The 27,348-nt window shown below is 41.4% G+C and overlaps 1 protein-coding gene across 20 annotated transcripts in view; it reads left to right on the top strand.

Annotated features, from left to right (window-relative positions):
- The window catches only part of PHF21A (PHD finger protein 21A), a 164,084-nt gene that overhangs the window by 110,811 nt on the left and 25,925 nt on the right, over window positions 1-27,348 (top strand). For 15 of the 20 annotated variants that reach the window (XM_045825299.1, XM_045825304.1, XM_045825289.1 and 12 more), the window contains 3 exons: window positions 17,900-18,103; window positions 24,064-24,315; window positions 25,534-25,623. In XM_045825299.1, the coding sequence (XP_045681255.1) occupies window positions 17,900-18,103; window positions 24,064-24,315; window positions 25,534-25,623 (546 nt within the window). The remainder of the gene's footprint in view (window positions 1-17,899; window positions 18,104-24,063; window positions 24,316-25,533; window positions 25,624-27,348) is intronic. The other 5 variants (XM_045825303.1, XM_045825296.1, XM_045825298.1 and 2 more) reach the window with 2 other exon arrangements.

Here is a 27,348-nt window from a genome sequence, read left to right as displayed (position 1 = left end):
ACAGAATCCTTGACTTGGTGGTTTTTCAGCTTCCACATCCCCTCCGGCTTCTCTGCCAGAGCAGCACACCACTGCGGTCGTGTTCCCGCTAAACCAGCTGTGTGACTGAGTCCCGGTGTGTTCTTTCAGTTCTGCTAGCAAAATGGCCATGGCTGGGTTCGATGGGTGCGTTTTGTTGAACTATTGAAGTGGCAATACTCAAAGTTTAGAGTCTGAAAATCTTATTTAAACATAGGTGTTGAATTTAGAAAATGGCGCTAATAGTGATCTCTGACTAAAATAATGAAAAACTGACATATATGTGTGTATCCTAGTAGGAATGTTTCAGAAGGGTTGGATTAAAATCACGAAACAATTGTACTCGATGAATTCTTGGTCAGTTTTTTTTTTTTTTTTAATTTAAGATTTTATTTATTTTTAGACAGAGCCGGGAGGGAGAAAGAGAAACATCAATGTGTGGTTGCCTTTCATGCGCCCCCTACTGGGGACCTGGCTCATAACCCAGGCATGTGCCCTGATCTGGGAATCAAACCTGCAACCCTTTGGTTCACAAGCCAGAGCTTATTCCACTGAGCCACACCAGCCAGGGCCAGTTTTAACTCTATTATTTTTTCAAAGGAAAACATTAAAGTCTTTAAAAAGCATCTACAATGTGACCGTTAGCTAGTTACCAGTAATTATGTAGTTTTGTTAATCCCACATCTCAACTAACAGTCAGTTTCAGCAGTGACTTCAGAAGTGCTATGAATATTATCGTATCTTGATGAAAGAGACACTGCAACTCCCAGGAGAGTATAAGTAAGAGGTAGGGTTTAGCTGTAAAAGAATACACAACAGTTTCCAAGTAACACCATATTCCTTGACATACAGTGTAGAAGTAAATGATTAGTTTTCATAGCATAGTGTGAGAAATGATGTAGCAATTTCTTCATGCTAAACATTTCCTTTATTGAAGTTTGCTGCCTTTTCTTATAATTTGATTGGTGCTGTTTGTTGTTTCTGTTTTTTTGTAAGTATCGAGCAGTTGAGAGGCTTAACATTCTACCCTCAATTCTTCAGTCAGTTTAAAAATTAAAATCTTCCCTAGATCCTTATTTCCATTTCTCAATGTCTGTTTAAAAAAGACTAGAGCCTGACTGGTGTGGCTCAGTTGGCTGGGCATCACTGGTTCGATTCCCAGTCAGGGGACATGCCTGGGTTGTGGGTTGTATTTCTCACATCATTGTTTCTCTCCCTCTCTTTCTCCCTCCCCACTCTCTAAAAATAAATAAGTAAAATCTTAAAAAAAAAAAAAAGACGTCTGGCTGGCGTAGCTCAGTGGATTGAGCGTGGGCTGCGAACCAAAGTGTTGCAGGTTCGATTCCCAGCCAGTGTACATGCCTGGGTTGCAGGCCATGACCCCCAGCAACCTCACATTGATGTTTCTCTCTCTCTTTCTCCCTCCCTTCTCTCTCTAAAAAATAAATAAATAAATAAAATCTTAAAAAAAAAAAAGACTAGAGGTGTTGCCTGTTGTTAGTAAATGTCATATTCCTGCCAGCCTTGCCAGAGGTTGTGGCTTTGCTGTAGCACAGAGAAATAGGACAAGCATTTCTGGTCACCACTACTATGACTCATCCTCATTAGAAGAGTTGAGACGTTTGTGCACATTGGAGACAGTGGGGCCTTGAACAAAATGAGATGTGATGCATTTCTCACCCACCAAGACAGAGAGATTCTCGTGTAGGTGTCAATCCCTCTCTCCCTTGTGCTTTGTCATCTCCAGTTATTTGTTGCTAAAAAGCAATAGAATGTTTGCGTTCAGTACGGTTCTACGTGTATTTCTGCACATTATCAACACAGTTCTTCTAACCACCAATCTAGTAACTATTCGCCTCCTTCTAAATAATACATTTTTTGGTCCTCTATAGATACCTTTTAACATTTACACTCTAAAAATAGATGTACCTTTGTTAGAAACAAGATAGATAATTCTACATTCTATTAATACATTCCCAAAGAACAGTCTTCTTAAATGTAAAGAATAGAGCACAATGGAAGTATATTCATGCCTTTCATTGGGCACTTATTTGTTGATCTGTTAAGGGGCCTATTATCCACCACTAGCATGTAAACTTGTCTTACTCCAGTTTTCTAAAGTCATAATTTTTCATTATTACTGGTAGCCCACAATTTTTTTGTCTCAATTTTTTTTTTTGGATTTAGCATTACTCAAAATGTACACTCTTCCAGGTTTGGTCTTGTCTTTTCTTTGTGATTGCATTCTTCCTATTTACTGCTCCCTGCTCTGTTTACATATTTAGTCTTCCAATAACTTTGTTTGTTAATGCTCTATAAGGAGTATTGTAATTCCTCTGCATGCGTATATTCTATCTCCCGAAATAACTATATGAACTACTTAAAAGAATTTAACTTTTTAATATTATACCACAACATCTAATGCAATACTATATGCTCTCTAAGGATATTCCATAAATACTGTCTTCAAACCTTATACTGCTCACCACCCTATTCATGGCCTTAAAATCCGTTCAAATCTAAGATAAATGATTAGCAAAATACATGCAAAACAGCAAGCAAATTTATAGTTGCAAGTGATTTCAAAGGCTGTTGTGAGAACCTTTTCTAATGCTGCTTTAAATTTGTGTGCTAATCACATACATGGAAACCTATCTATGAATAAGTTGCCATTCTTTAAAACAAAAAAGACAGACTGGTTTGTATTTGCAGTGTATGCTCTTGTCCTCTAGGATTCACTGGTCTTTGTAGCCTCTCTCCACAGGCGTAGAGGCCTGGGCAGCCCGCTGATAACTGCTGATAGCGCTAAAATGTTTCTATACAAGCAGAACTGTGCTGCCATCTTCCTCACGAGCCCAGTGTTCAAAGACGATCTGTTTGGGCATGGGCCTGTGGTATGTCTTTTTTTGGTACAAGAGCGGTAGAATAAGGGCTGACTGGAGTTGATCGAAGCGGTAGGTTTAGGTTCTGGTAAGAGGGCCCTATTGCTGGTGAGGGAGGCTGAAACTGCAGAATGAGTTTGCAGCGTGAGGCAGGCCGGCCCAGCAGCAAGGTGATCTGCACGGTGAGACAAGCGGCACACGTGAACAGATGGCCCCGCAGTGAGTCAGAGCAACAGATCCCGAGCAGGTAGAGGGCTCCTGCCTGATTCTGTACATGGTTAGAGAGAGGAGAATTTTAATGCCCCTTTTCACACTGAAAAACAAGTGCTTAGTGAGAGAAATTCTATTCATTGGGAAATGAAAAATATGCATTATTAGGCAGAAGAGAAATCTGACTGTCACTGGATCTGGGCGTTGAAAAACCAATGTCTCTGGGAGCTGCTTCCTGTAGGCACGGCTGGCTTTATCTTTCGGCGTGCAATCATTCAACATCGTTCTGCTGAATGCTTCAGCAGGTGACACGCAGCAAGAAAATAATAAATCCTGTCTTTGATATTGGGTTTTAAAGAATTATGAATTATTTGGTTGTAAGCACAAATTGATATTTGCATTAAGAAAAACGTTTTTAAAAGGATACCATGGTGGTGTCATAAAGACATACAATAACTGAAGTTTGTTATGGTGTTAAAAATAAAAATATTAATGGAAAAAATCCTTCCGTTTCATATATAAAGCATAGAAAAAAAGGAAGAGTTTAGTAGAATTCCCTGATTTAATCATCCATCTTCAAAATGTAAATGTAAACAATCATTTCTCTGCCAAACGCTTTTAGAAGTACTAAGCATCTCATTAATTTTCAGAAACAAGACTTGCTGTGGTTTCATATCTCTAGAAAAGTGTTTTAAATATAACATTTGATGAAGGAAATGCTGTACCACTTGAGTTCCTGTACTTTAATTCTCTGATTGTCAGATCACACTTGCCATAGGCAAACATCCTCGGTGCTTACATTTGCTGAAGAAAGCGTGTTAGTAGTGAGGAGCATTGTCAGGATACCTGTTGACCCTCCTTAGGTCACTGTGATTGGGGATGTGCCCAGAAACACAAACTACCATGGAAACCTCACTCCCAAGGTGCTGTGAGGGCTGTGAGTGCTGTTGGTTAGGGCAGAGGTATAAATATAGCTACCTTTTGTTCCCCGAATAATCTTATTCAAGATTAATTGTGCCAGCACCTACTTCCCAAATTGGCTTTCGTTTTATCTGCTCAAGCATGTAACACCTAGCCTTTGCTCAGGGGAGAGACAGCACTAATCTACCTTTGCGCATATGGAAAGTGGCGTCCCGGGCACTGCATTGAAAACTCCAGGAGAATGCGGTGTTAACAGAATAGGTCTCTCTGTCTTTTCTATCTCTCTCAAAACTAGAAATTACTTACATGGCCACTGTCAAGAAGGATAGAGCTAGACTTAGTGCTAGTTCTTAACCAGTTTTCAGAAAAAACGAGTTACTGAAAGATTCATAAGGAGAAATCTTGTAGCAAGTAAACTACCTTCACAATATGCAGCCTGTAGACACCGAGATGACCTAATTGTAATATAGATCGCCCTGTAATTGTACTGCCCCGTAAGTTTTAGTAAATTGAATACATTTCTTATAAGATGCTATGTTATCAAAGGTTAGAAAAATAATAATAAAGTTGGTTTTACTATTATAAAGATTATCTGAAGATTCTCGGGTCACTTTTGGCTTAAACAAGCTCCCGTCATGTGTGTGCTGGTTTCCAGCTTCACGTGTTTGATTTGTTTTTGTCTACACATGTATAATTGAGCCGAATGTGTGTGCCAGGAAGTGGAGGAGTGGTGGAGCTGCGTTCAGCTTCTGCTTAAGTCTGCAGTATTGACGTGTTCTTTTTGTTGCGTGTGCTGGTGTTGCGGACTCGGGAGAGCCTTATCAAATGCAGCCAGTTGGTGCTGCTGGTGTGAAAGCACAGGGGAGCTCTCCTGTGGAAGGTTAATGGAGTGTAATTATAAAGAAAAATGAACTGCTCCACCAACTCTATTTCACTCCACCTGCACCAAGAGTGACAAGTGTTCTGATCTCTTATAAACCCCGGAGCAGAGGTGTAACCATCTAAAATTATGACAGTGTAACTGTCACACAAACAAACACCCTGTGAAGTATAGGTGTGCACCCCTGTATAGGAATGATTCCTTCCTGTTTCAGGGAGTCGCGGTTAGGAAGGAGCACCTTCAACCACGAAGAAAAGCTCCTTGCTAAACATTGTACTTTCATGTCACTTCTTCTTTTCCACTCAATTTGTTCCATTTTCTTTTCCTAAAGATGCCTTCTCCCCTCTGATTAGGGGCACGGCTGACAGCCTGCACACCAGTGGGTCCACTCCACTGTATCCATCAGATGACAGATACCCTTGCTTTCTCCAAGCAGGTCCATCGCTCGTGCCCTCACAGCCCCCCTTCAGTCAGCTGGGTTTTTTAAACAGGGATGGAAGTGATCATCCCTTTTCATTATCAGCATCTAAGCAGAGTGGGCTGTAGGATGCTTTGGTGCTGTCTAACGGGTCCTTCTCTCGGGATCTACATCCAGCATAGAGATTACATTTCTAATGGTCTCAAGATGGAGTTAGAACCTTACGTCCTTTGAAAATGTCACAGGAAATATTCAGTCAGATAAATGCAGCTGGGAGGACAAGGACAGAGAAGGATCAAGGAGACTTTCAAAGGGTGTGGTAACTAGGCAGGTCTGTGTTAGTGGTGTGTCACGTTGCCAGTGAATGTAGCAGTTGTCCTGCCACTGGAACATTCGAAGGGTAAGCAGAGGTGGATTGCAGAGCTGGGTTGATTTAGTGCTTTTGCCAGCTCAGCATGCAGTTGAAATAAAGTGTTTGCAGAGTGATGCACCACCAACAAAACCCCTGACATCTTGTTCTTACCAAGTTTAAAACATAACCACTCTTGGCGAGGCTGTGCTGCCTACCGAGATAAGTAAATTCAGCATCACATACATTAGGCCTGTGGAGACTAAGCAGAAGTGATAGCTGTGTCACCTGCACAGCAGTCTTGTTGACTGAGCCCTGGTCTTGTGTGATGTGGGAGGGAGGGGCCGCCGGGGTTGCTAGCAGTGGCTCTGAAGGCAGAGAGGCTGATTTTAAAACCTCTCTCTGTGGTTTATAATGTTATTTCCTCAGCCCCTTTGCATATGGGTTTTGATCATCTGTGCTCTATTTTACAAGCAAAATAGCTGTATGGTTTTTATGGAAGTAAGGTAAGTCTGTTAGTGAATAAAAATGTTAAACCTAGCTTTATATTAGTGGCTGGTAAGTAAAGTTTGCTGTGATTTCCCCCCTTTAAAAGCCCACTGGAACCCAACACTTTACCAGTTTAAATGTCGCCAGCACTTATTCCATTTATTAAATTGAAGTCGTTCCAGAATTGAAGTTTTTGGCTTGGGGCTGGAAGGTGAAACACAGAATCTTAAAAATGTCCATCATACTTCGTAGAGGAGGAAGCATATCATTCTTTTGGATTGGCTCCAGAGTGTATCCCTGCTCAGCTGCCAGAGACAGTATCTTTGATGACAGGAATACAGTCTCTGGCATTTTGGAGCTAGTTACCCAGCACTGCACAGTCCCTTCAAGAACATCCCCAGTGCTGCTGTAAAGTGCTCAGAGCAGTCAGTAGGGACTCTGTCTCCGCATGGACGTGATGGATGTAATTGCTCCAGACCCATCTCTGGCCTGTCCAAGCCTCATCTCTGGAGCTGCCCTGTCTCCTGTCCTGACTGCATCCTTTGGCTCTTCTCCTGCTTGGCCCCTTCACTTTGTTGGACAAGTTACTCTTCTTCCTTGGCTCTCAACAGCCTATCTTTAATTCCTAACTGTTTATTGGGTCTAGAGGCTGATGTCCAGCAAAAGACATCTCTCCCCCTTGGCCCAGCTCCCCACCCCTGTATACACTATATTCAGTCCGTCCACTTGGATATCACCCAGCCTCCTGTCAGCCCCAGAAGAGTTGGTTCAGACAAATGAGTGCCAGCCCTTTGTCCAGTGAACAGAGCTTCATTCACACTAGTTCTCTAGAGTATAGGGATTCCATATTCTAATGCCCATTTTACTGTTAGGTAACTGCAACTTTTGATTGGTCAGCAGTCACCACATGCCTTCATTTCCCTGCTTGAATCAATGACATGACAGTGGCCTTAATCTACCCCACACAATTGTGAGAATCTTATTTAATAAGAGGGTGTGAAAATGTATCATTATGAAGAGTTATATAATCATATAATTACTCAAAGCTAAAAAAAAGTCACACCATTAGGAAAATGTTTGTTTCCTTTTAGGGTTCCATTTAGGGTTCATTTAGGGTTCACTGAGAAAATAGGATTCTTGAAAAATTATTAAGTAATCCACATGTTTATAACATGAATTCCTTTCTTCTTAATCATATAAATGATTTTAAAAAAATCTCAGTATTCAGAAATGAGAACACAGGTGTCAGAAACATCTCACTGTGTTAAGCGCAGGAGATGTTTCTAGTGTTCTGGTTGGATTCCAGATCTGATTATTACATTTTTGCTTTACTAGAATTCCCTGGGCAACTTCAACAAGGTAGTTCTCATTTTTCTGACCTCTGCAATGTGGCCGTTTGAACAGCTGCTGTCTTCAGCCCCGAAGACAGCTGCAGTTCAGTGATGAGAGACTGATTCCAGTTCGTTCGTACATCCGTGTTACACAATGGGGAGGGGTTTAAATGATATGTAAGTACTTTTAAACTGTTTTGATAAGGTCGGCACAGGTATGGAACATGCTATTACTGGAATTCTCATTCTTACCTTCTATTTTATGTATAGTTATCTGTCTCCCTTTTATCTTCAGATGTTTTATCTTACTGTATTCTCCTCAGTAGCCATTGAACACTTATTTGTTATATTTGTGCCTCTTCCCACTCAAAGTCACACTCCAGTCTTTACAGCAGTAAAATTTTGATCAACTAGAAAGTCATTTTAATATTCCGGTTATCTGAAATCCTTTTGGCTCACCTCCTATTGTTGGAAGTTTTTCTGAGGAATGGTTGATTCTTCTCCTAGTAACTACAGTTTAGCAAATGTAATTACTGTCTAGGAATTGAAAACTGGTAGCCCATGGGCTTAATCTAACTAGCAGAGATATTTTATTTGACTCAAAACGTTAAAAGCAATTTTTATATTAGTGCCTTTTGACAGGGCCCTCCCTCTCCAGTTGGCCTCAGTCCCCATCACTCCTTAGTACCTCAGTGTGTCATAGCTGGCCAGCTTCACTCACGCACAGTACCTGTCTGACCCCTGTTCGTGTGAATTTTCCATCCCTGAATGAAACCATTCTTTAATGATTTAGCTTCTTTGTAGTGTGTTAGGATCATCACTGTGAGCATTAGTCTTCTGTATATAGTGCTTATTTATAGAGGTAGAAGGTATAGATCAAGAGATTGTGTTCTTGACATTCAGAGATTCATAGAATTTTAAGCAGAAAATGTTGGAGACTGAGTGAAGAAGCTGAGACCACCCTGGCTGGTGTGACTCAGTGGATTGAGTGCCAGCCTGAGAACCAAAAGATCCCTGGTTTGATTCCCAGTCAAGAGCACATGTCTGGGTTGCAGGCCAGGTGGCTGCACAACAGGCATCCACACACTGATGTTTCTCTCCCTCTCTTTCTCCCTCCCTTCCACTTTCTTAAAAAAAAAAGGAGCTGAGACTAAGGTAAATAATTTATTCAAAGTCGCAAACCTAGTTTAATAATATAAATGAGACCAAAACCCGTATTTCTTGACCCTTTGTATTATTTCTACTGCATAATACTGCCTCTCTTTATTTTCTTCTAAGTTCTTTTGTGGTTTGCTATATTATGTGGTATATACATGGTGGGGGCTGTGGAATTAGATATCAGAAGGTAGAACTGTGAAGTCTGACTCTATCCCTAACTTGAGACCTTGGGTCAAGTCACTTAGATGCTCAGAGCCTCAGTGTCCTAGGTGCAGGTGATATCTATCTGATATTGTTGCTGTCAGCAGCTTCCACATTAGACTGTATCTAAAAATCAAGAGCACTACTGTGGTACATTTAGGCAATGGAATATTATTCAGCACCAAAAAGAACAAACTATCGAGGCATGAAAAGACATGGAGCAGCTTTAAATGCGTATTGCTAAGTGAAAGAAGGCTGCCAGAAAAGGCTGCCTACTGTATGGTTCTAAATGATGATGTGGAAAAGGCAAAATTACAGACGCAGTAAAATGGTAAGTGGTTGCCAGGTGTTGGGGGAAGAGAGGGATGAATAGGCAGGGCACAAAGAATTTTTAGGGTAGTGAAATTATTTCGCACAACACTACAGTGATGGATATATGTCATTATATGTTTGTCAAAACCCATGTGTAACATGCAGAGTGAACCCTAGTGTAAACTCTGGATTTCGGGTGAGCGTGACAGGTCAGCGTAGGTTCATCAGTTGAACAAATGCACTGCTCTGGCGGGAGTGTGGACACTGAGGGAGCTGTGCGTGAGGGGCCGGGGCATATGGGAATTCTCCGCACTTTCTACTCAGTTTTACTGTCAACTTAAAGCTGCTCTAAAAAATAAAGTGTTGGTTTTTTGTTTTTTTTTTTAATAATCAAGGGACCAATCTTTAGTTTAGTCTCCTCTTAAGAGTCTGTACCTCAGTAATGTTGTTGCATGAGGAAACTGGAGAAATAGTATAGTAAAAAAGTGAGCTACACCTTCACTACTGAAAAGTAAACTAAAAGAAGATAAAAATAACAAATCCTTTTTACTGTGGCCATTCCATTGTTCCAGACACGTGGAGGCTGTGGTGTGTGTGCACGCACGTGCATGTGTGGAAAGACTTGAACATACAGTGATGTGTCAGTTTAATTTAGTGATTTTCATAGTGAGAATTTTTTTCACACTTGAGATTTAATAAACCACTAAAATTTTTAACCAAATGTTTTTTTTATTCATTAAGAAATTACTCATGCTTCTATTCTGCTGATTCTATCTCTTTAATAAAATTTCTAGTACTGCAAAATTAAAACAAAAAAGGTCTGAAATGGCTTTGAAATTGTGAAAGACAAGTTCAGGTTCCTGCTGTCTCTGAGGCAGAAGACCCAGAGTAAACGCAGAGGAGCGCGGGCCGTCCTCCGTCACACGTCTGGGAAGATCCACTCCCTGGAAGGTGCCCATCCCTCATCTTGGCAGCCCGCGCAGGTGCTAGAGCGGCTCTCCCTCAGTTGTTTCACGTGGGGTCTTGTCAGAAAGTGAATCTGTAGCACTTCGTTTTTCTCTTCACGTGTTTGTGGCAAATACTGCCGTGATAAAACTAGACTACTGAAATACTGAATTCTTCGTGAAATTACGAGTTACTCATTCAGTAGCTTTGGAATTGTTTAAAATCTGTGTGTTTATAGTAGATGATAAAATTATGTTTTTCAGGATTTTGTTAAAATACTTCCCAATTCAAAATATCAGTGTTAGCGATTTATAAAACTTACTTTTGTTTAAATATGAGGAAAATATTGCATTTCACCGTAGACTGTTTTCTACCTGATATATCCGGTCTGATATATATAATATATTGTTCTAATACCATTGGGTGTCTTTTTTCTCTTTTTTAAGAAAAACTGCAGAATTGAGGATTGTTAAAAGGTATCCTCACCTTTGGAAATGATCGATCCATGTCTTAGTATATGTATTCGGTGTAGAGCTTGGTTAAATAATCTGTTATATTTGCCTCTTTCAGCATCCGATTCTGTCCTGTGTTTCTGTGAAAAAAGAGTTTCCTACATTATCTCACATCGTACCCAGGGCTAGTAGGCAAAACAGTCTGCTTTATCTGAGCAGTGTTCCACAAGTGACAGGGGTTTTTCTCCCCGCACCCCGACTTTAGGACTCTTGTTGTGCCTAAGTTGTGTTTCCATATCCAGCATGTCTAAGACAGCTACTGTGCAGCCATTTCCCATCACAACTCTTTTGTGAGGGAAACCACAGCAGCTTCAGGGCAGTGCAGGGAGAATCTCTGCAGCGTGTAGGACTGACATTAACAGGGCAGGGCCGCCTTTTAAGTTGTGGGGCAGAGTCGTGGCGTGAGAATGACAAGCTGGGGAGGGTGCAGCTCTCACACAGGTAGCTACAGAGGGGCATGCATTTTAATTTACAAATTAATGGCCTCCATGTCCTGTCTCATTGTGTGCTGTAAGCACAGTGATTCAGGCACTCTCTCATGTTAGCAAGTAGCTAAATTATGCAGATTATAAGTGGTTCTTCTGTTTTTTTCTGCTGTCCTCATTACTGTTTCTAGGGTCTTTGCTGGGTCAGATGACATTTAAATTGGACATCTATCTTCTACATTCAAAATATAGCCCCGAATCACTATAGAGGTGTAAGGAGTCTGGGCTGTACTTAGATTTCTACACAGGGAAATATTCCCAATGTGTTTGATTTCTGAAATAAAAAGGCAACAGGTAGCATTCTCTTTCTCAATCCTGTATGTTGGGCAATTCTCATTTTAAAAAATAGTTGGAACTAACTGTATTAAAAATCTAGTGATTGAAATACAATTGACATTAGAAATAAAAGTCACATTTAATTAGCTGTTGCTCTGAGTTAAAAATTCATGCTAGACAAATAGTATTATTCATTGGTTACCAGCCCTTATTTTCACATTGCCCTCAACAGTTTCCTAAGCTTTCTTCACCATTAATTCATTTGATCCTCAGAATTGTTCTGAAGCAAGCAGGACAGTATAGGTTAGTTCTTCAAAGAGATGTAGAGAACTTCAATGTAAGCCAGCTGGGTTCTGCCTTTGGCTCCCTTGGCCTTTTATCGTAGAGGCGTGTATTGCAGCTACCGTTCCAGCGCGCAGTGCTCTTTCTCAGTGCGTGTGTCTCTGCCGCCATGCTCCGGCATCCGAGCATGTTCCACCTTGGGTGTCCCACACCTCTCCTGTGGACAGCAGCTGTCCCTTCCTTGTCTGGAGCCAGGTAGAGGCAGTCCCCAGTTTCTCAGCAGCGTCCCTACGTTCAGGCGGGAGTTTGACCACAGCAGCCCTAGCAGTCCTTCCTGGTCCTGCATTTGGAGTAGGGGAAGGCGGGGCTGAGTTTACCTGTTAGAGTATGAAGGAACTAAACAAGAAGAATGTAAATTGCATTACAATCAGGGCATCAAATAAAGGGGCCAATCCCCCATGGAGATGGGGTAGAAATCCCATTCATACGCATAAAAGGTCTATTTTCTTGTGGAGATGGGATGCAAAACCTATTGATATAAATATCTGTGTGTGTGTGTGTGTGTGTGTGTGTGTGTGTGTGTGTGTGTGTGGTGTTGAGGAGTAAACCCTGAAGAATATTTTTTAATTAAAAAAGTAAGCCAAAGTCTGATCAGTACCGTGACATACGTATTCTCCACCATCTGTTAAGCATCTATGTAGAGAATTTTGAACTTTATCGAAAATAAACTCTGATAATTCCAACTGCTGCTGTTCCTGAATTCATTTATACTGTACCGTACAGATTCTATGACACCTTGCAGAGCTATAAAATAATTATGTTCCCAGCTCACCAAGACTAAACAAATCCTCTTCAGTAGACGACATACGCAGTTCACCGTATGAGACGAGACTGTAGATACCACTTCTTTCATACAGGTGGCATTTTTAAAGGGCATATCTCCTTTAAGAAGGTTTTAAAAGGTTAAAAGCCATATGTTAATACTCACCCCGAAGTGGGATATTAGAGAGTTTGGGGAAAACCTTCTAGTGCCTTACAAAATGAATAAAGCACAGCTATTTTTAGTTACGTATATTTTTATAGATGCTGCCACCAAAATCTCTCCTCCCCTTCTGTCCCATCCCCAGCCTGTGTGTCTCTGTTGGAACATTCCTTTTAGCAACTTCAGTGCGTGTTCTCTCATTGAGTTTCACTTACTGCATTAAGAAGGAGCTTATTTTGAGTTTATTGCTCTTCCCTGTGTTTTACTTCATGAAGTGGTGGAACCTTCACTTAATTTACTAGCACGTACCTTTTACTTTGGGTGGTAATTTTGTCATTGCTATGCCAGAAACACATACCCTGTTCTTCAGAGGATGGTAATTACCTGCGGCGTCCTGAAGACTCATCAAGTCTCCTTGCTGCATGTTCAGTGTTGATGAATATTGGTGCTACTTATAAATGCATTGATTGAATTTCATTCGGGCAATAGAAAGTTTTTGTTGCTTTGAATAAATTCTGACTTGGTCAACAAATGTGAATTTCTCCATGTTAGTTTTTTTGCATACAAGAATGTTAGTTTCCCTAGTTACCATTGAGCAATTGGTGAGTCGAAAGACATGACGAAGTGTTTCACTGTATTGTAGGTATGAAGATGGGTAGGATTTGTCCTTGACTTTCTGGATTGTTTGACTGTGTAAGTCTCTGTGAGCCTCTGGGATGAAGGGTGAAAGTTATATTTTTAGGTTGTATGGTTGATTCATGGAGAGGGGGAAAGATGAATTTTTAAGGTGGTACTATGTGAGATGTGTGAGTGGGTGTGGCCCTGTCGTAATTAATATAAAACAAGTCATGTCGACCAGAACATGAAGAAGTGCAGTGACCAGTGACTGACTGTGTGGAAGAGCAGAGACTTAAAGCACCGGCATCCAGGAGGACAGGGCCTTGTGCCTGGAGTTCCTGTTGAGAGAAGCTTCCTAAAATTTGTGTGCGAGTTTGACAAGAAGAAACTGGTGGCTTGACTGGAGGGGTAGGGGCTGTCCTTCCATCTCTCCACCTTTCTTCTGCACTAGCCCAGGCCATGGAACTTGGCGTGGCTGACTTAAGAGAAAAAGAACCTGATTTCCTCTTGAATTGAACCCATAAACTTCTGTACTTTTCTTTGGAATCTGTCTTGCTGTCATGTGAACATGTTGATAGCATCACCGAATGTCACAATATTGATCCCCGTGACTACCTGTCTCAGAAACTGTGACTTGAAGTGTCAGAGGCTCTGTGAACTCTTCTGCCTGAACAAGCCCTGATGAAACCTAGTGATGCCAGTGTCAGGGGAATCGGAGGCTGGGAATTACATCTGGGTTCACGGAGCTGTTCTTGACAGATGGATTGAAGGGGGTGGCAGTAGCCATCCGGACGCCTGGCACATTGGCCATTGTTTATATGAAATACATTAAGGAGAGAAGATGATAGGTTGTAACTTTTCTCTCTCCCTTCTGCCTTCATTCTTTACAGCTTTTCCTCTCTTCATTTTCTTCCCCCTTTAACTCGCATTAACTTACTATGAATGACGAATGACAAGGCTTCAGTTTAAAGCTCTCCTTTATATATGAACAACATTGAAAATATCAAATTGTTGATGCCAGCATCACCTTCATTAATGACCAGCAGAAGTTGATTTCTTTTTTTGAAACACATAATAATAAAAGTATAGGCTCACTTTCTGTGGAGGTGATAGGATGCTTAGGAACTTTGCTTGATACCACACAGCTAAGGTTTATGAGCAATTACAGCTTTAGCCTCTTGCTGCCGCCCACAACTGCTACTGACCCAGATCGGGGTCCTGCTGGAGTTAATGCGACTTCCGTGTCTGCAAGAATGAACTAGAGCAAGACTGGACTGAGGGACTGAGAAAGGCCAACAAATTCACTCGGAAACTCTCCTTCATTAGCTGGTTCTGAAACGTGTGCAGAACCTCTGGACATGTAAGGAGCCCCTCCACCGCAGAGCTCCCCTGACTTCACTTATTTTTTTAAAGATTTTATTTACTTATTTTCAGAGAGAGTAAGGGAGGGGGAGAGAGTGAGAGACACTGATGTGAGAGAGAAACATCAGTTGGTTGCCTCTTGCACACCCCCGACCAGGGACCTGGCCCGCAACCCAGGCATGTGCCCTGACTGGCAGTCGAACTGGCGAGGTTTCGGTTCACGGGCCAGGCCGGCGCTCAATCCACTGAGCCACACCAGCCAGGGCTCTCCCCTGACCTAGATGGTTGGTTTTCGAAATGCAGTGATATTTAAGTTACAGAAGGTATCAGTACTTCTCCCAACTCTTGATTTTTAAAAAAAAAATGCACAGACATGCACAACTACATGCTTGGTAGTGTTTTAATCTTCTGGTAAACACAGCAAGGCGTGCAGGGCCTTGCGGCTCTGAGCAGCACTCTGAAATACACCAGAGCCTTCTTTCAAAGACGACTTGAACCCGCTCATATGACCTGACCCATGTCCAATCTACACAGCTCTCTCTTTTTCTTCTTCCTTTTTTCTCCTTCTTTCCCCTTCTTCTCAAGGACTGATTTAAGTGTTCAAGCATTTTGAACCCTTCTGCCCCACTCCCACCCCTCACAAGTTATACAGGCTTTGTTCAGGCCCTGGGGGAGGAACAGTTGTGAGTGCATTGTGACTCACGGCTCCCACTTTCCTGGTTCTGGTTCTGATTGGTCGTCACCTTGCTCTAGCCATATGGCTGCAGAGTACTCGAGCCGCATCCCTTTCTTGTTCTTTCCCCTGCGGTTCCCTTCTGTTGCGCACAGCACCAGGAGTGGGTTCCGGGCTTTGTCTCTTGCTTGTAGTTACCCCCGTTAGGCAGCCCGTAGAGAACACTGTATTTCCTAAGGACGGCTGTAGAGGAGAAAAACACCCTTGCCTTTTGTGCCTGGTATAGTAATTATTTAATTTCCTGTGCTGTTTTTGTTCAAAGTTTATTTTTTGGCAGGTGTTACATTTGTGTTGTATGTTTTTCTCCTCCAATTTGAGCTGTTTGTTTTTTTTTTAATAAAGGTTTTGGAGTCCCTTTCCCTCACTATTGTGTTACATGTTTGTTTGTTTGTTGTTATGTTTGATTAATGCTGATTAATTTGTTTGGGAGGGGGACTGAAAGCACCTCTAAATAATTATTTAATTGTTAAATGTCTGGCAGTCACCAAGCAATAACATCTACTTGTGACACTCAGAATTAATCCACAGCACCCCACTATTACTTTCCCTTCTCCTAAACTACATCCGTTCAATTTCTCTGCCGTTTATACTTGAGAAATAGGATTTTGAAGATGTGAAAGTTAATTTTTATGAGCATTTGATATTTTTATTAATTTGTGTTTTTATTATTCTGCAGATGGTTTCTGTAGAGACATTGGACTCTGCATCCTTTTTTCTTCTAAATGTTTAACAACGGAAAGAAGTGCTTGCAAAGTATAAAGTATAACAGACTTTCCCCCCCAAAATTGGCCTTTCCATGATATTTTCATTACTAAAAAAAGTCAATAATAAAACTAATAAAAATTCTCTCAAGGATGTATTTTACATTGACTTAAACTTTTTAAAAATCCATTTTGTGAGTATTTTAATATTCAAATATGTTAAGCAAGCAGCCTGCAGGTTTGGATTCTTTAGAGAATACGTGCTATGAAGTTGGTTAGAATCATAAGCAGGAATTTGTAAATCAACTTGGCTCTCTGATTGCACTTAACTCTTTATTTAAAGATCTCTATTCACTCCCTTTTCTCTATTCATAACCTGTATTAGAAAATGGCAATCTGTTTTCATCAGAAATAACAAATGCTTGAAAGCGTATGAGAGGGGTGCTGCTTATACTCTCTTTCAGCCATGAGAGCAAGAGAGTCAGAACCCAAGTCTGGCCCCAGATGGTTACCACATATTGTCTGAGCCTGTTGCTGGTGTTTGGGTCCATCATTTCATAGATCATGTGAAGAGAATGAGGACACTGACTTAGCCACAAATGTGGTTGTGAGGAAAAGTCCTTTCCCTCATGGAACTTACGTTGTGTTGAAATGTATTATAGGCAGTAATATAATCCATTACTATATATATAATATTTAGTAATTGTATTATAATTACTATAGTATATGTTATAATATAATTATATATAGTAATGAAGGTATTCAGGTACAGATTTTCTTGGATTTGAACAAGGTCTGGAAAATTCAGCAAACCTTAACATTTTTACCCCATGTAACTAAATCCCTACTCCGCCTAAACAAGTGTATGCATTTCTACAGATCCTAGCCCAGCAAAGAAGCCCCGTTCATGAGTTATACATTTCAGTAATTTAGAATGTCTAGGCCCTGGCCGGCCACTCCGTTGGTTAGAGCATCGTCCTGATACTCCAAGGTTGCGAGTTCCATCCCTGGTCGGGGCACATACAAGAATCAACCAGTGAATACATAAATGAGTTTGTACATTTGCTTAGAGCTGGTTAAGCTTAATATAGTCTGAAACAAGACCCAGTTCACATGTACAACAACAAATCAATGTCTGTCTGTCTCCCCCCCAAAAAAATCAATAAATAGAATGTATATTGTTTATAGTGCATGTTTATGAGATCAAGTGTTCTTTGTTTAAAATTCTATTTAATGTTTGAATCTGGGATAGATACAAGATACTTTTCAATTAACAAAAATTAGTATGGCTGGTATCTACACTGTCAGATGCAAGAAGAAAACGATGAACAACGTGTCAGTAACAGTTCTGAGTACTTTACATATAGCAGCTAGTTTGGAACTTGTAAGAGCCCTAAGGATATTGTTAGTTGCCTCATTTTACAGGACAGGAAATACAGCCATAGATAGGTTAAGTAACTTGACCAATGTCCTATAACTGGTAAGTAGCACAACTGAAGTTTGACTTTGGGCATTACGTTTCCAGGGTCGCATCTTCACTGTTGCACTCTATTGTCCTGCCCTTCCAGCCTGGCGTGCCCAGCCATCATAGTCAAGAAATCTGAGCTCTGCTATGTGACTTCCATTAACTTTCCCCGTGTGCATGCCTCAGTTTCTCTTTATGTATAAAAATGTTTCTTATGCCGTGGGTTTCTCCTTATTTGTCATATCTGTTAGTTTTAGTTGTAAGAAGTTTTAGATTAAAGATGTCAGAGGTATGTAATTGCTGCATATTTCTCTACAGCTGGTAAGACAGTATTCTGATCATTTTTACTTCTTTGTTCTCATTTGATAGAAACGAGTAGTTGAACAGCTACGGAAGAACCTGATGGTAAAGCAAGAACAACCAGACAAGTTCCAAATACAGCCATTGCCACAATCTGAAAACAAACTACAAACAGCACAGCAGCAACCACTACAGCAGCTACAGCAGCAGCAGCAGTACCACCACCACCACGCCCAGTCGGCTGCACCCTCTCCCAGTCTGACTGCATCCCAGGTAACGTGTGGGTGGGGCTCTGTGGGCTCCGAGTTGTAGATCAGTGTGTTACTGGTCATGTGAACTGGGTCTTGTTTCAACTATATTAAGCTTAACTAGCTCTAAGCAAAAGTTGTTTTGGTTACTTTTTTATATTAATTATATCACATCATATCATATATCTAGGATAAGAATCACTTGAAATTCATTTGTAAAAGAAAATAACATTACTGAGGAGCAGAAATGAAATGATTTACCAGCTGTTCAAAAAGGAGGGAAAGGTAGTCAGTGACAAAGGAAAATTGCATCTCTGTATAAGAACAGAAGTAAAGTCTTATTTTGAATTTCTTGAAATATTTATTTGAGCTTGTTCTAAAATTCTGTGTAACTTCACCTCTTCTGAAATTGTTTTTCTGGAATTCTTAGCAATTAAGCATGGAGATATTCCAGGGTCAGTGCCCTTGGGACCAGGTAGAAAGAGGCAGTTAGAAGGGTGATATATTTCCATTATTCATAGAAACACAGTATTGATTTCTACGTCCGTATTCATGAGAATACGAATCCGCTCTAGCACACTGAAGGAGATCTGGAATGGAAGCTGCAGGTCAGATCTAGCACTAGGGAGCAGAAGCTTGATAACATTCTAACTTGGTGTAGCTGCGCAAAGGGTTTTACTGCAGAGGACATTTGAACTGCCTAGAGTGCGAGGGTAGTGAGGCAGTCCAGACACACGAAGAGGACATATTTGGGAATGGCCTTCAGTTAAGAAAATTACTCAAGCTTGACCTCCACACGCTTAGATGTAATGTGGGCACAGCTTTTAAAATGGGACAGTCGAGCAGAGGTTGTTGATCCTTGGAGGTCACAGACCCCTTTAAGACTCTCTTGATGGCTCTGGATCCCCTCCCCAGAAAAATACATGTAAAGGCTTAATACACTCATTGTTGCACATGATTGAAGCTCTCAAATCTTTTGAAACCTAAGTGTGGATATCTCTGACCCACCAACACCAAGTCTTCACTGTATCTTCATAGGTAAAGGGAAAGTTATCATTTACTTGGTTCCTCACTGTTTGTGGACCTTGGGCTGGTTCATAAACAACATTTTGCAAGTGAAGAATGCATTCCTTATAAAAATACTAAAGACAGGTAACATCTCACAGAGGCTCCTGTAGACTGGTACTCTCCTAAGTGCTTTACGTGTATAACGTGCATAATCCTCACCCCATCCCTAATAAGGAAGATGTTGCCCTTCTTGTTATTATCATTATTATTATTTTCTCTTTCTTTTAAGAAAAGAACACTAAGGCACAGGGAGATTAAGGAATTACCTAAAATCATGTAGGTCATACGTAGCAGAGCCAAGATTTGAACCCAGATGTTCTGGCTAAAAAATCTGTGTATTCGCTGCTCTTCTGCACTGCTGTGTAATACCAGAAAAAGAAATGCCAGCGTTGTATAAAATGCCACAAAGGGAAAAATGAAGACTTCCTTTTGGGGATCAAATAGAGCAGCCTACAAAATGTTTACCCTACTCTTCACCACAAGGTTATTTGAAAATTAGGTATTCAAACTGACTTTTGAAACCCCCTGACCAAAACTTGTCCTTCTTCTAAAAGATTGTCTACCAGATTACTGTGTTGGACTTCTAAACAGGGTTGAATTGGGCTGTTTTCTTTCCAAAGTACAGTTTGATCAGAAAGTATTTACATGGAAAGAGTGTGGTAGACTTTATTATTTTCTGGTACATAGGAATTTTCTCTCTTACCCCTTGGAAACTTTCTGTTCAAGCAACGTTTCATATCATACTAATCAGAGAAAATACTTAAGTAACATTTCCCTTCCTGGTATGATCTGAATTATGTACTGCTTTGAGGTGGCGACGGTGAGGGCCCTAGGCCTGTTCCCAGAACAGTGTTGTGTGACGTCTCTCCACCTGGAGCCCACCTGATAAATTTGATTGATCTGGTTAACCTTGTTTTATATTATTTTCTTTTATGCACTACAGATGCTTAATGTTAAAAGCCAAAAGATCCTTAATGTTAAAAGCCAAAAGATCCTCTAGGTTTTTGTTTTTACAGCAAACAATCAAGCATTGTTTATTGAGTACTCTCTGTGTGTTAGATGCTGGTATACAGAGAGGTAATAATGGTCCCTGCCTAGAATTTGGTGTACTATAATTACTTTCATTCATTCTGTAGTTACTGAGATTTTATTATATGCAAGCACTGTGCTAGGCAGCATAGAGGATAGATTCACAAATGAGACAGAATTTCTGTCTTCAAAGAATTTAAAAGCTTTAGAAAAGGAGAGGAAGATGTAAACAGCTAACAATGAAGAATGAAGTGAAAGTACCAGTGAAGAGCTGTGGAAATACCAGAGGGCAGTCGTTTTGAGTGGAGGGCTATCAGAGAGTTCTTCATGAAGGAGGTGGCATTCGAGCAGTGCCCTGACAGACACGTGAGATTTCAGTGACGAGCAGAGGGGAAAAGAGCATCGCAGGTGTAGAGAACAATGTGAACGAAAGTATGGAGCCAAAAAAGTAAGTGCGTGCCCGGGCAATAGAGAGGAGGCTGGTGTGGCTGAAGCACGGACTTCAGGAAAGGATGGAGAGGAAGATAGAACCGTAACATTAGGAAGAGGCCAGCTTGTGGAAGCCCCTCAGTGCATGACGGAACTTTTGGGAATTTTGGCAGTCATAAGGAGTCACTAAAGGTTCATGAGGTCAAGACCAAAGGAGAAATTGCATATGGCATGTATTAAATATCAAGTTCAGAAAGCAGTGACTGTTAAGTAGCAATCACAGCATGGGCAGGGAGGAGAAAGTTTTTTTATTGCAAGTCAGGTTAGCATGCACCAAGGTAGGGGGAGCAAGGGGATCAGGCCCCTTAGTTAACATCAACTCATGCTCGTATGTATATTTTGAAATTTTTTCAATCTGCAGGAAGTAAATGAAAAAATAGAATAGTTGAATGCAGGAATACCCTTCAACTTATTTTCACAAATGTAATACAAATGTAAAGAAGCATGCAGTTAATAAAACCAAACAGAAAATGAACCCCTACAGGCAAAGGAAGCTGTCTGTTTGTAGTTGTTTGAGTGTACAACAGTGACCTTCCATTCAAAATTAAACAGAGGAAATAGTCTAAAATAGGTGTGGTTGTTAATTAGAACCCACAGTAATGATCCCTGTAAGTTCTGATTTGTACATTGGAGTCTTTTGTTTTCAATCAATACCTCATGCTTTGTAGGCATACAATAATAATAACTTAGCAAAAACTAAAAAATAACAAAAAGGATTTTGCAGTTAGTTCTTCTTGCCATGTATTTCTGTATTAAGTTCTAGTTCATGCAGCTTGGGATTTGTCAAAATTAAAGAGCCCCTTCAGGAAATTGTGGGGAAACTGCTCTTTTCTCTTGAAGGCAGCCATACATGGATAGCGTGGGCCAGCCAAGGACAGCTTCCATAAAAAAATTTTTCTTTGTTGTTGGATATCTTTCCTCTTTTTTCCCTCCTGCCAGAACAGTTCAGAGGTTTTTAATTAGGCTTGAATCTCAAAATTCTAGATTCTCTTTGTCCTCTAAATTCTACACTCCAAGATTGATTTATGTTCCTAATAATTAGAATAGAATAGTGCCAGACCGGGAGTAAAGATTCAAATAATACCTGTGTCGATACCTGGTGTCAATAAATAGTAAATATATTCTCCAAAAAGTTTTCCTTGATGCATATAATACCGTGTCTTGTGCCTGTGTATACAAAGAGTTATACAGATGCTAAGATACATGGAGTATAATTAACCACAACTGAATGTTTATAAAGGAGAGTAAAAATGCTAAGATATGAACAAGCTAGTTAGGTTTGTGGGTTTTTTTTTAAGTGTTGGCAGTTAATGGTAAGTATATAATTCAGGTGAGTTTGAGGTCTCACTTAATCCTTTTAGGGTTATTTAAAACAACCTTACTTGAACCAAGGAGGTTTCAAACAAAAGTATATTAACCTCTTTCAAAGCAGTAACAACACGCACAACTGATTTTAAAACCCACGTCGCTGAGTGCTGCTGATTAGAGTGTTCCCTTCAATAACCCGTGGAAGTACCTGGAGTGAATACCATCTGGTGGGGCTTGCTTGCCACTTCAAAGTTTAGACTGTGTTTTAAATTAAAGATAGAGCTGATATCACCCTGGGTTAAAAACACTTACTACAAATAACTGGTTGGTAATATAAAGTCAGTCCTTGCTGCTATATTACAGTAACATTTCTAATGCTAAATAGCATTTAGCTTTTTATTTGTTTTTCATCCCTGATATAGAGTAGATGACCTGCTAACCTCCGAAATAAATATAAGTTTTCCCCTTTCACTCCCATTTCATATTTGAGAAGGCAGTGGCAAGGAGAATAAGCCACTCCTATGTTTAGTGACTCAGAGCAGAAGAAACAAAGATTTAGGTGATTTGTCTATAACCAGACAACTTAATACACAAATGCTAATGTGGACACCCAAATAGAAATTCAAAGGGAATTTGTCCAGATCTGGGTCCAGGAGCGTGGGGTCCTTCTCACTGGTCTGGAGCAGTGCCGTCCGGCGGGACTTTCTGCACTGTTGGAAACCTCCACCGTCCAGTGTGGTTGTCGCTGGCCACAGGTGGCTGTTCAGCATTTGAAATGTGGCTAGGTAACTGATGAACTGATGTTTTAATTTAATTTCGTGTTAATGAACTTAATTTAAACAGCTATATGTGGCTAGTAGCTTCCAAATTAGACAGTACAAGTGCAGAGTAAGAAGAAGAAGGTGGGTTAGTATCCAAATCAGAACCAACAAGTTGGACCAGCTAAATTTTCATGTTCTGGAAATGTCTGCATCTTGAATGACTGACGAGTAGCACTAGATAGGTGCGTATGCCGTGTAACCGGCTCCTTCAGTTACTCTAGTAAACAGTTCAGGACAGTGCAGCTTCAAAGCTGCAGTAGCTCTTACGAAGCGTCAGTCAAGTCCTCTCACCTCAGTTCCTCCTCTGATCCGTGAGGCTTTGGAAACTCAGGTGTTTGTTTCCACCTTGTCACATTTCACTGACTCTTCGATCACTACTGCAGTTCTCCGGAGTAAAGATTATAGGTAGTGAGTGACTCCTATCCCTTTGGTATCACTGGATATTTTTTGGTATTTACTATACTAGTTGGTTTTATTATCCAGTTTGGGACTTATTGCCTCCAAGGCAGCAGTTACACTAATCCTCATATGAGGTTCCCTTCTACCTCTCCAGGGTGACACTCAAAAGAATGAGAAGTACTGTCCTTTTATTCCCACCTTCCTGGCACAGAAGGCAGATAATCAGAATTATATGATGGCTTTCTTCCTGTTGATGAGGTTGTAGCAGTTAAGGATATAGAGATAGTGTGTATTGCAACTTGTGCAAAGTGTAAAGTAATTGAAAGCAAGTTAAGAATTAGAAAAACCGGAAGAAATAGGTACACTCATATTCTGTTTCTATAAACCCACCACAGCTCTGGCTGGTGGATTGAGCACCAGCCTGCAAACCAAAAGATCGCCAGTTCAATTCCCAGTCAGGGCACGTGCGTGGGGTGCAGGCTAGGTCCCCAACTGGGGGCCTGCGAGAAGCAACCGATTGTTTCTCGTCTTTTCTTTCTCCCCCATCTCTGAAAAAATAAGTAAATAAAATCTTTCTTAAAAAGTGATAATTTTTTTAAAACCCTGCCCCATTCATTATTGAAAACCTTGTACCCATACTAGTCACAGCTATTACTGGGAGCTTGGAACTAGATTGAGAATCTGGCAAACTAGAAACTGTCCTTCTCCGCAGTCAGACATGGGCTCTGTGTACACAGAAGAAATGTCGTCATACTGGGAAACTGGACTGATGATGAGAATGAACTGCTTTGTTTTCGGCTGGGGGTTAGCAGCATACTGTTGAGTGGGATCACACTTCAGTGTCCTAATACCTGTTCTCCATGTCTCCTAGAAGACTGTAACTACAGCTTCTATGATTACCACAAAGACACTACCTCTCGTCTTGAAAGCAGCAACTGCGACCATGCCTGCCTCTGTTGTGGGCCAGAGACCTACCATTGCTATGGTGACCGCCATCAACAGTCAGAAGGCTGTGCTCAGCACTGATGTGCAGAACACACCAGTCAACCTGCAGACGTCTAGTAAGGTCACTGGGCCTGGGGCAGAGGCTGTCCAAATTGTGGCAAAAAACACAGTCACTCTGGTAAGCCAGCAGCTGCTACTCATGTGTGCCCACATGAGAGGGTTCAGGATATGCGTTTGTGGACTAGATCCGTTTTATGCTCCTGCTGGATTTTCTAGTCTCCGTCCCTCTACCACACCAAATTCCCCTTGGGGGCTGACTAGGGAATATAGCTTTCCTACCTTCTACTCAAGTAACTGTCCAGGGTTCCTGACACCAAAGACCAGGGCCCATTCAGTGTGTTATCTGGGGCCAAAGTTTGACTTGACTTGATGGGGGGGAAATGCCCTTCACAGAGGCATACACACTGTGTCATGTCTCTCTCCCTCCTCTCCACAGCCCTGCTTCACTTCCTATGCAACTCGAGTGCCTAGACTCTGGTGCCCTGTTACTGATTAGGGGAAACTCCCTGCTGCATCCCTTTAGTTCGCTGTCCCCTGAAATTGACTGTACCCAGGAAGTACCAGAGTCAGTGGGCACTTTAGAAATATTCAGGAAACTCACAAACAGTATCCAGTGCCCAATGTCTTTCAGAAAAAAAAAAGATCCTTTGAAGGAGGAAGTACTTGAACACAATTGTTCATGAGATTTTTAGGGTAAACCATTTAGAAACTGATATTCTCAGAGTCTTGGGGAAGGGTATCCAAATATTTGTTTAAAAATTTGCTTCTAAAACGGCAGCTAAGAGTTCTTGGTGGCTGTTGAATGATGACCAGTGATAAACTAGAGAGCAGTGAAGTGAAGCTTCACTACTTAAAAAAGAACAGGAAAAACCAGGAATCTTTACAGAAGCAACCAGAGAACTCAGCCAGATGCTGAGAGTTAGAAAATCCTCTATAGGAATAAAGCCATTCACCGTCAGATTAAGCTCTACTGGTAGGAAGGGGCCCATTTGGCCTGGCAGCAGGTTGATTTTCCTTTGGATCCAGTCTTGACTTTTAAAATACATCGGTGCAGGAGTTCTTGAGTGTCCGAGGAGACTGTCTAAGTTGCTGAGCCTGCAGGTGTGTGAGGGAACAAATGTGACTGGTTCACTCTGTGGGGGAAAGGAGTGCAGGTGGGAGAGGAAAGCAGTTTCTTAAGGTGTGTTAATTCAGATGATTGATTCCGTAGTGAAAGCTTGCAGAAAATGTCGTCTGATCCAGGGAACAGTGATGCTGAAAGTACTTTAAGAATGTCTAGCTTTGATGTTGAACATTTATTGTCATCTCTGGTTTACTTATCTTTCTCATTTTTTAGCAGGTTCAGGCAACACCTCCTCAGCCCATCAAAGTACCACAGTTTATCCCTCCTCCCAGACTCACTCCGCGTCCGAACTTTCTTCCCCAGGTGGGTAAGCCAGTGGCCAGCCCAGCGAGGGCCCGGTGGGGTGGAAACCCTCGTGGGCCCTTTCTGCGCAGCCTGTGGCGCTCTTGTGAGCTCAGCTGTATTCAGACAGACCCCGCTTAGCTGAAGACTCCAGCTACTGATTGCTGTGCCATGACGAAGCTTACTTTATCATCGGGGTTTCTTAGCAGTGACCGATGGCAGTAGCAGGAGGACATAAGGACAGGACAGTTTCCTAAATGTAAAAAATTAAGATAACACCATTTTAAACGTTATAATGTTAACTTACTGGAAGAAGTTAGCCAAAACCTGCCTGCCAGTGGGGAAGGAATATGAATACCACTTTTTATTTATTTTGTTCTATATGCCAGAGAGAGCAGGGAAGGAAACACCAGCCAAACTATCCAGTAGAAACCATTCAGTTCTGCTCTGGGAAGCGATGGCATCGAGCCTCATACCTAAACATGAAGCCTTGCTTATGAAGACTTCGACTTGGGTGTACACAGGGAACCTTCTGTGCAGGCCCAGGCAGCGCGGCTTGCCCACATTCTGCTGAGAGCGTTCTCCCAGCAGTTGGGCTGAGTTCGCCCTTCCCTGGCAGAGTGTCAGCGCTGCCCCAGTCTGCATCTTGAGGGGAGCGGTTTGCCTGCTAGAAAGGCTGGTAACTCCTGTCCGAGGCCTCAGGTTTCAGGCAAAGAGGGAAGAGAAAGGAATTTTGTGGTCAGTGGCCATAAGTGATTTCTAAACTGCCTATGTGATTTTAATCATTTATCAGATAAATTCTCAATAAATACCTTGTGTTTCAGAAAAGGCACTAAGCCCTATGGGTGCTTAGTGCTTAGCAAGACAGACCGTTCCCTGCCCTCAGAGAGCTGCAGACACATGTACAGGCAATTACACTGTCCACTCTGGGAAGGGCAGGGTAGTCTGTGCTCGTTTTAACGAGTATTACAGAACATTTCCTTGAAGACTTGACGTTCTATCTGAGACCTAAAATCCTAGTAAAGTTAGCCTGATAAAGTTTTGGGGGAAGAATAAACATGCTTCAGGCAGAAGGCAAAACATATACTTACATCAGGGATGGAGAAATGCATGTAAGCCTGAGGAACCAGACACGATTTGGTGTGGCTGAGCGCAGTGGGCCATGTGGCTGACTCAGGCTGGGTAGCCCATGAGGCTGGAGACGCCCACAGGGCCAGAGCCGGCGCGGCCGCATCCCAGGAACCGGGGGAGCCATGAAAGCATTTACAGACAAGTACTTGGCATGATCAGATTTTCGTTTTAGAAAATTTCTTCTTGCCCGCGTGTGGAAAATAGATTAGAGGTTGTCAAGACTGGGGGGGTGGGGGGGGGGCGTGGAAAACAGTTAAGATATTGTCAGTAATAATAGCTACAGTTTAGAGAATCTTGCTACATGCTACTTGCTGTGTGGGAACTTTACATGGGTTATCTATTTTAATTCTCACAACAATCCTATGAAAGTAGGTATTGCTCTTTTTTAAGTGGTGGGTCATGACTCATTAGTCAGCTGTGAAATCAATTTAGTGAATTGTAAGCAGAGTTCTTAAATAAAATGAACAAAACATAGTAGGAACTACTAGAGCACATAGCACACAAGTATTGTTTCATGGAGTTTTTATTTTATAGAGATATATGTCTATGTGTGTGTACTGGTGACAGTGTGAAATGTATTTCCTACTGTGTGTCTGCAGCACCCACCACGGGGTC

This window comes from Phyllostomus hastatus, unplaced genomic scaffold (assembly GCF_019186645.2).
Source record: "Phyllostomus hastatus isolate PE091 unplaced genomic scaffold, TTU_PhHast_1.1 phas_scaffold_585, whole genome shotgun sequence".
NCBI lineage: Eukaryota > Metazoa > Chordata > Mammalia > Chiroptera > Phyllostomidae > Phyllostomus > Phyllostomus hastatus.
The sequence above is the reverse complement of the archived record's forward strand: the minus strand, read 5'-3'. Positions and strand labels throughout refer to the sequence as shown.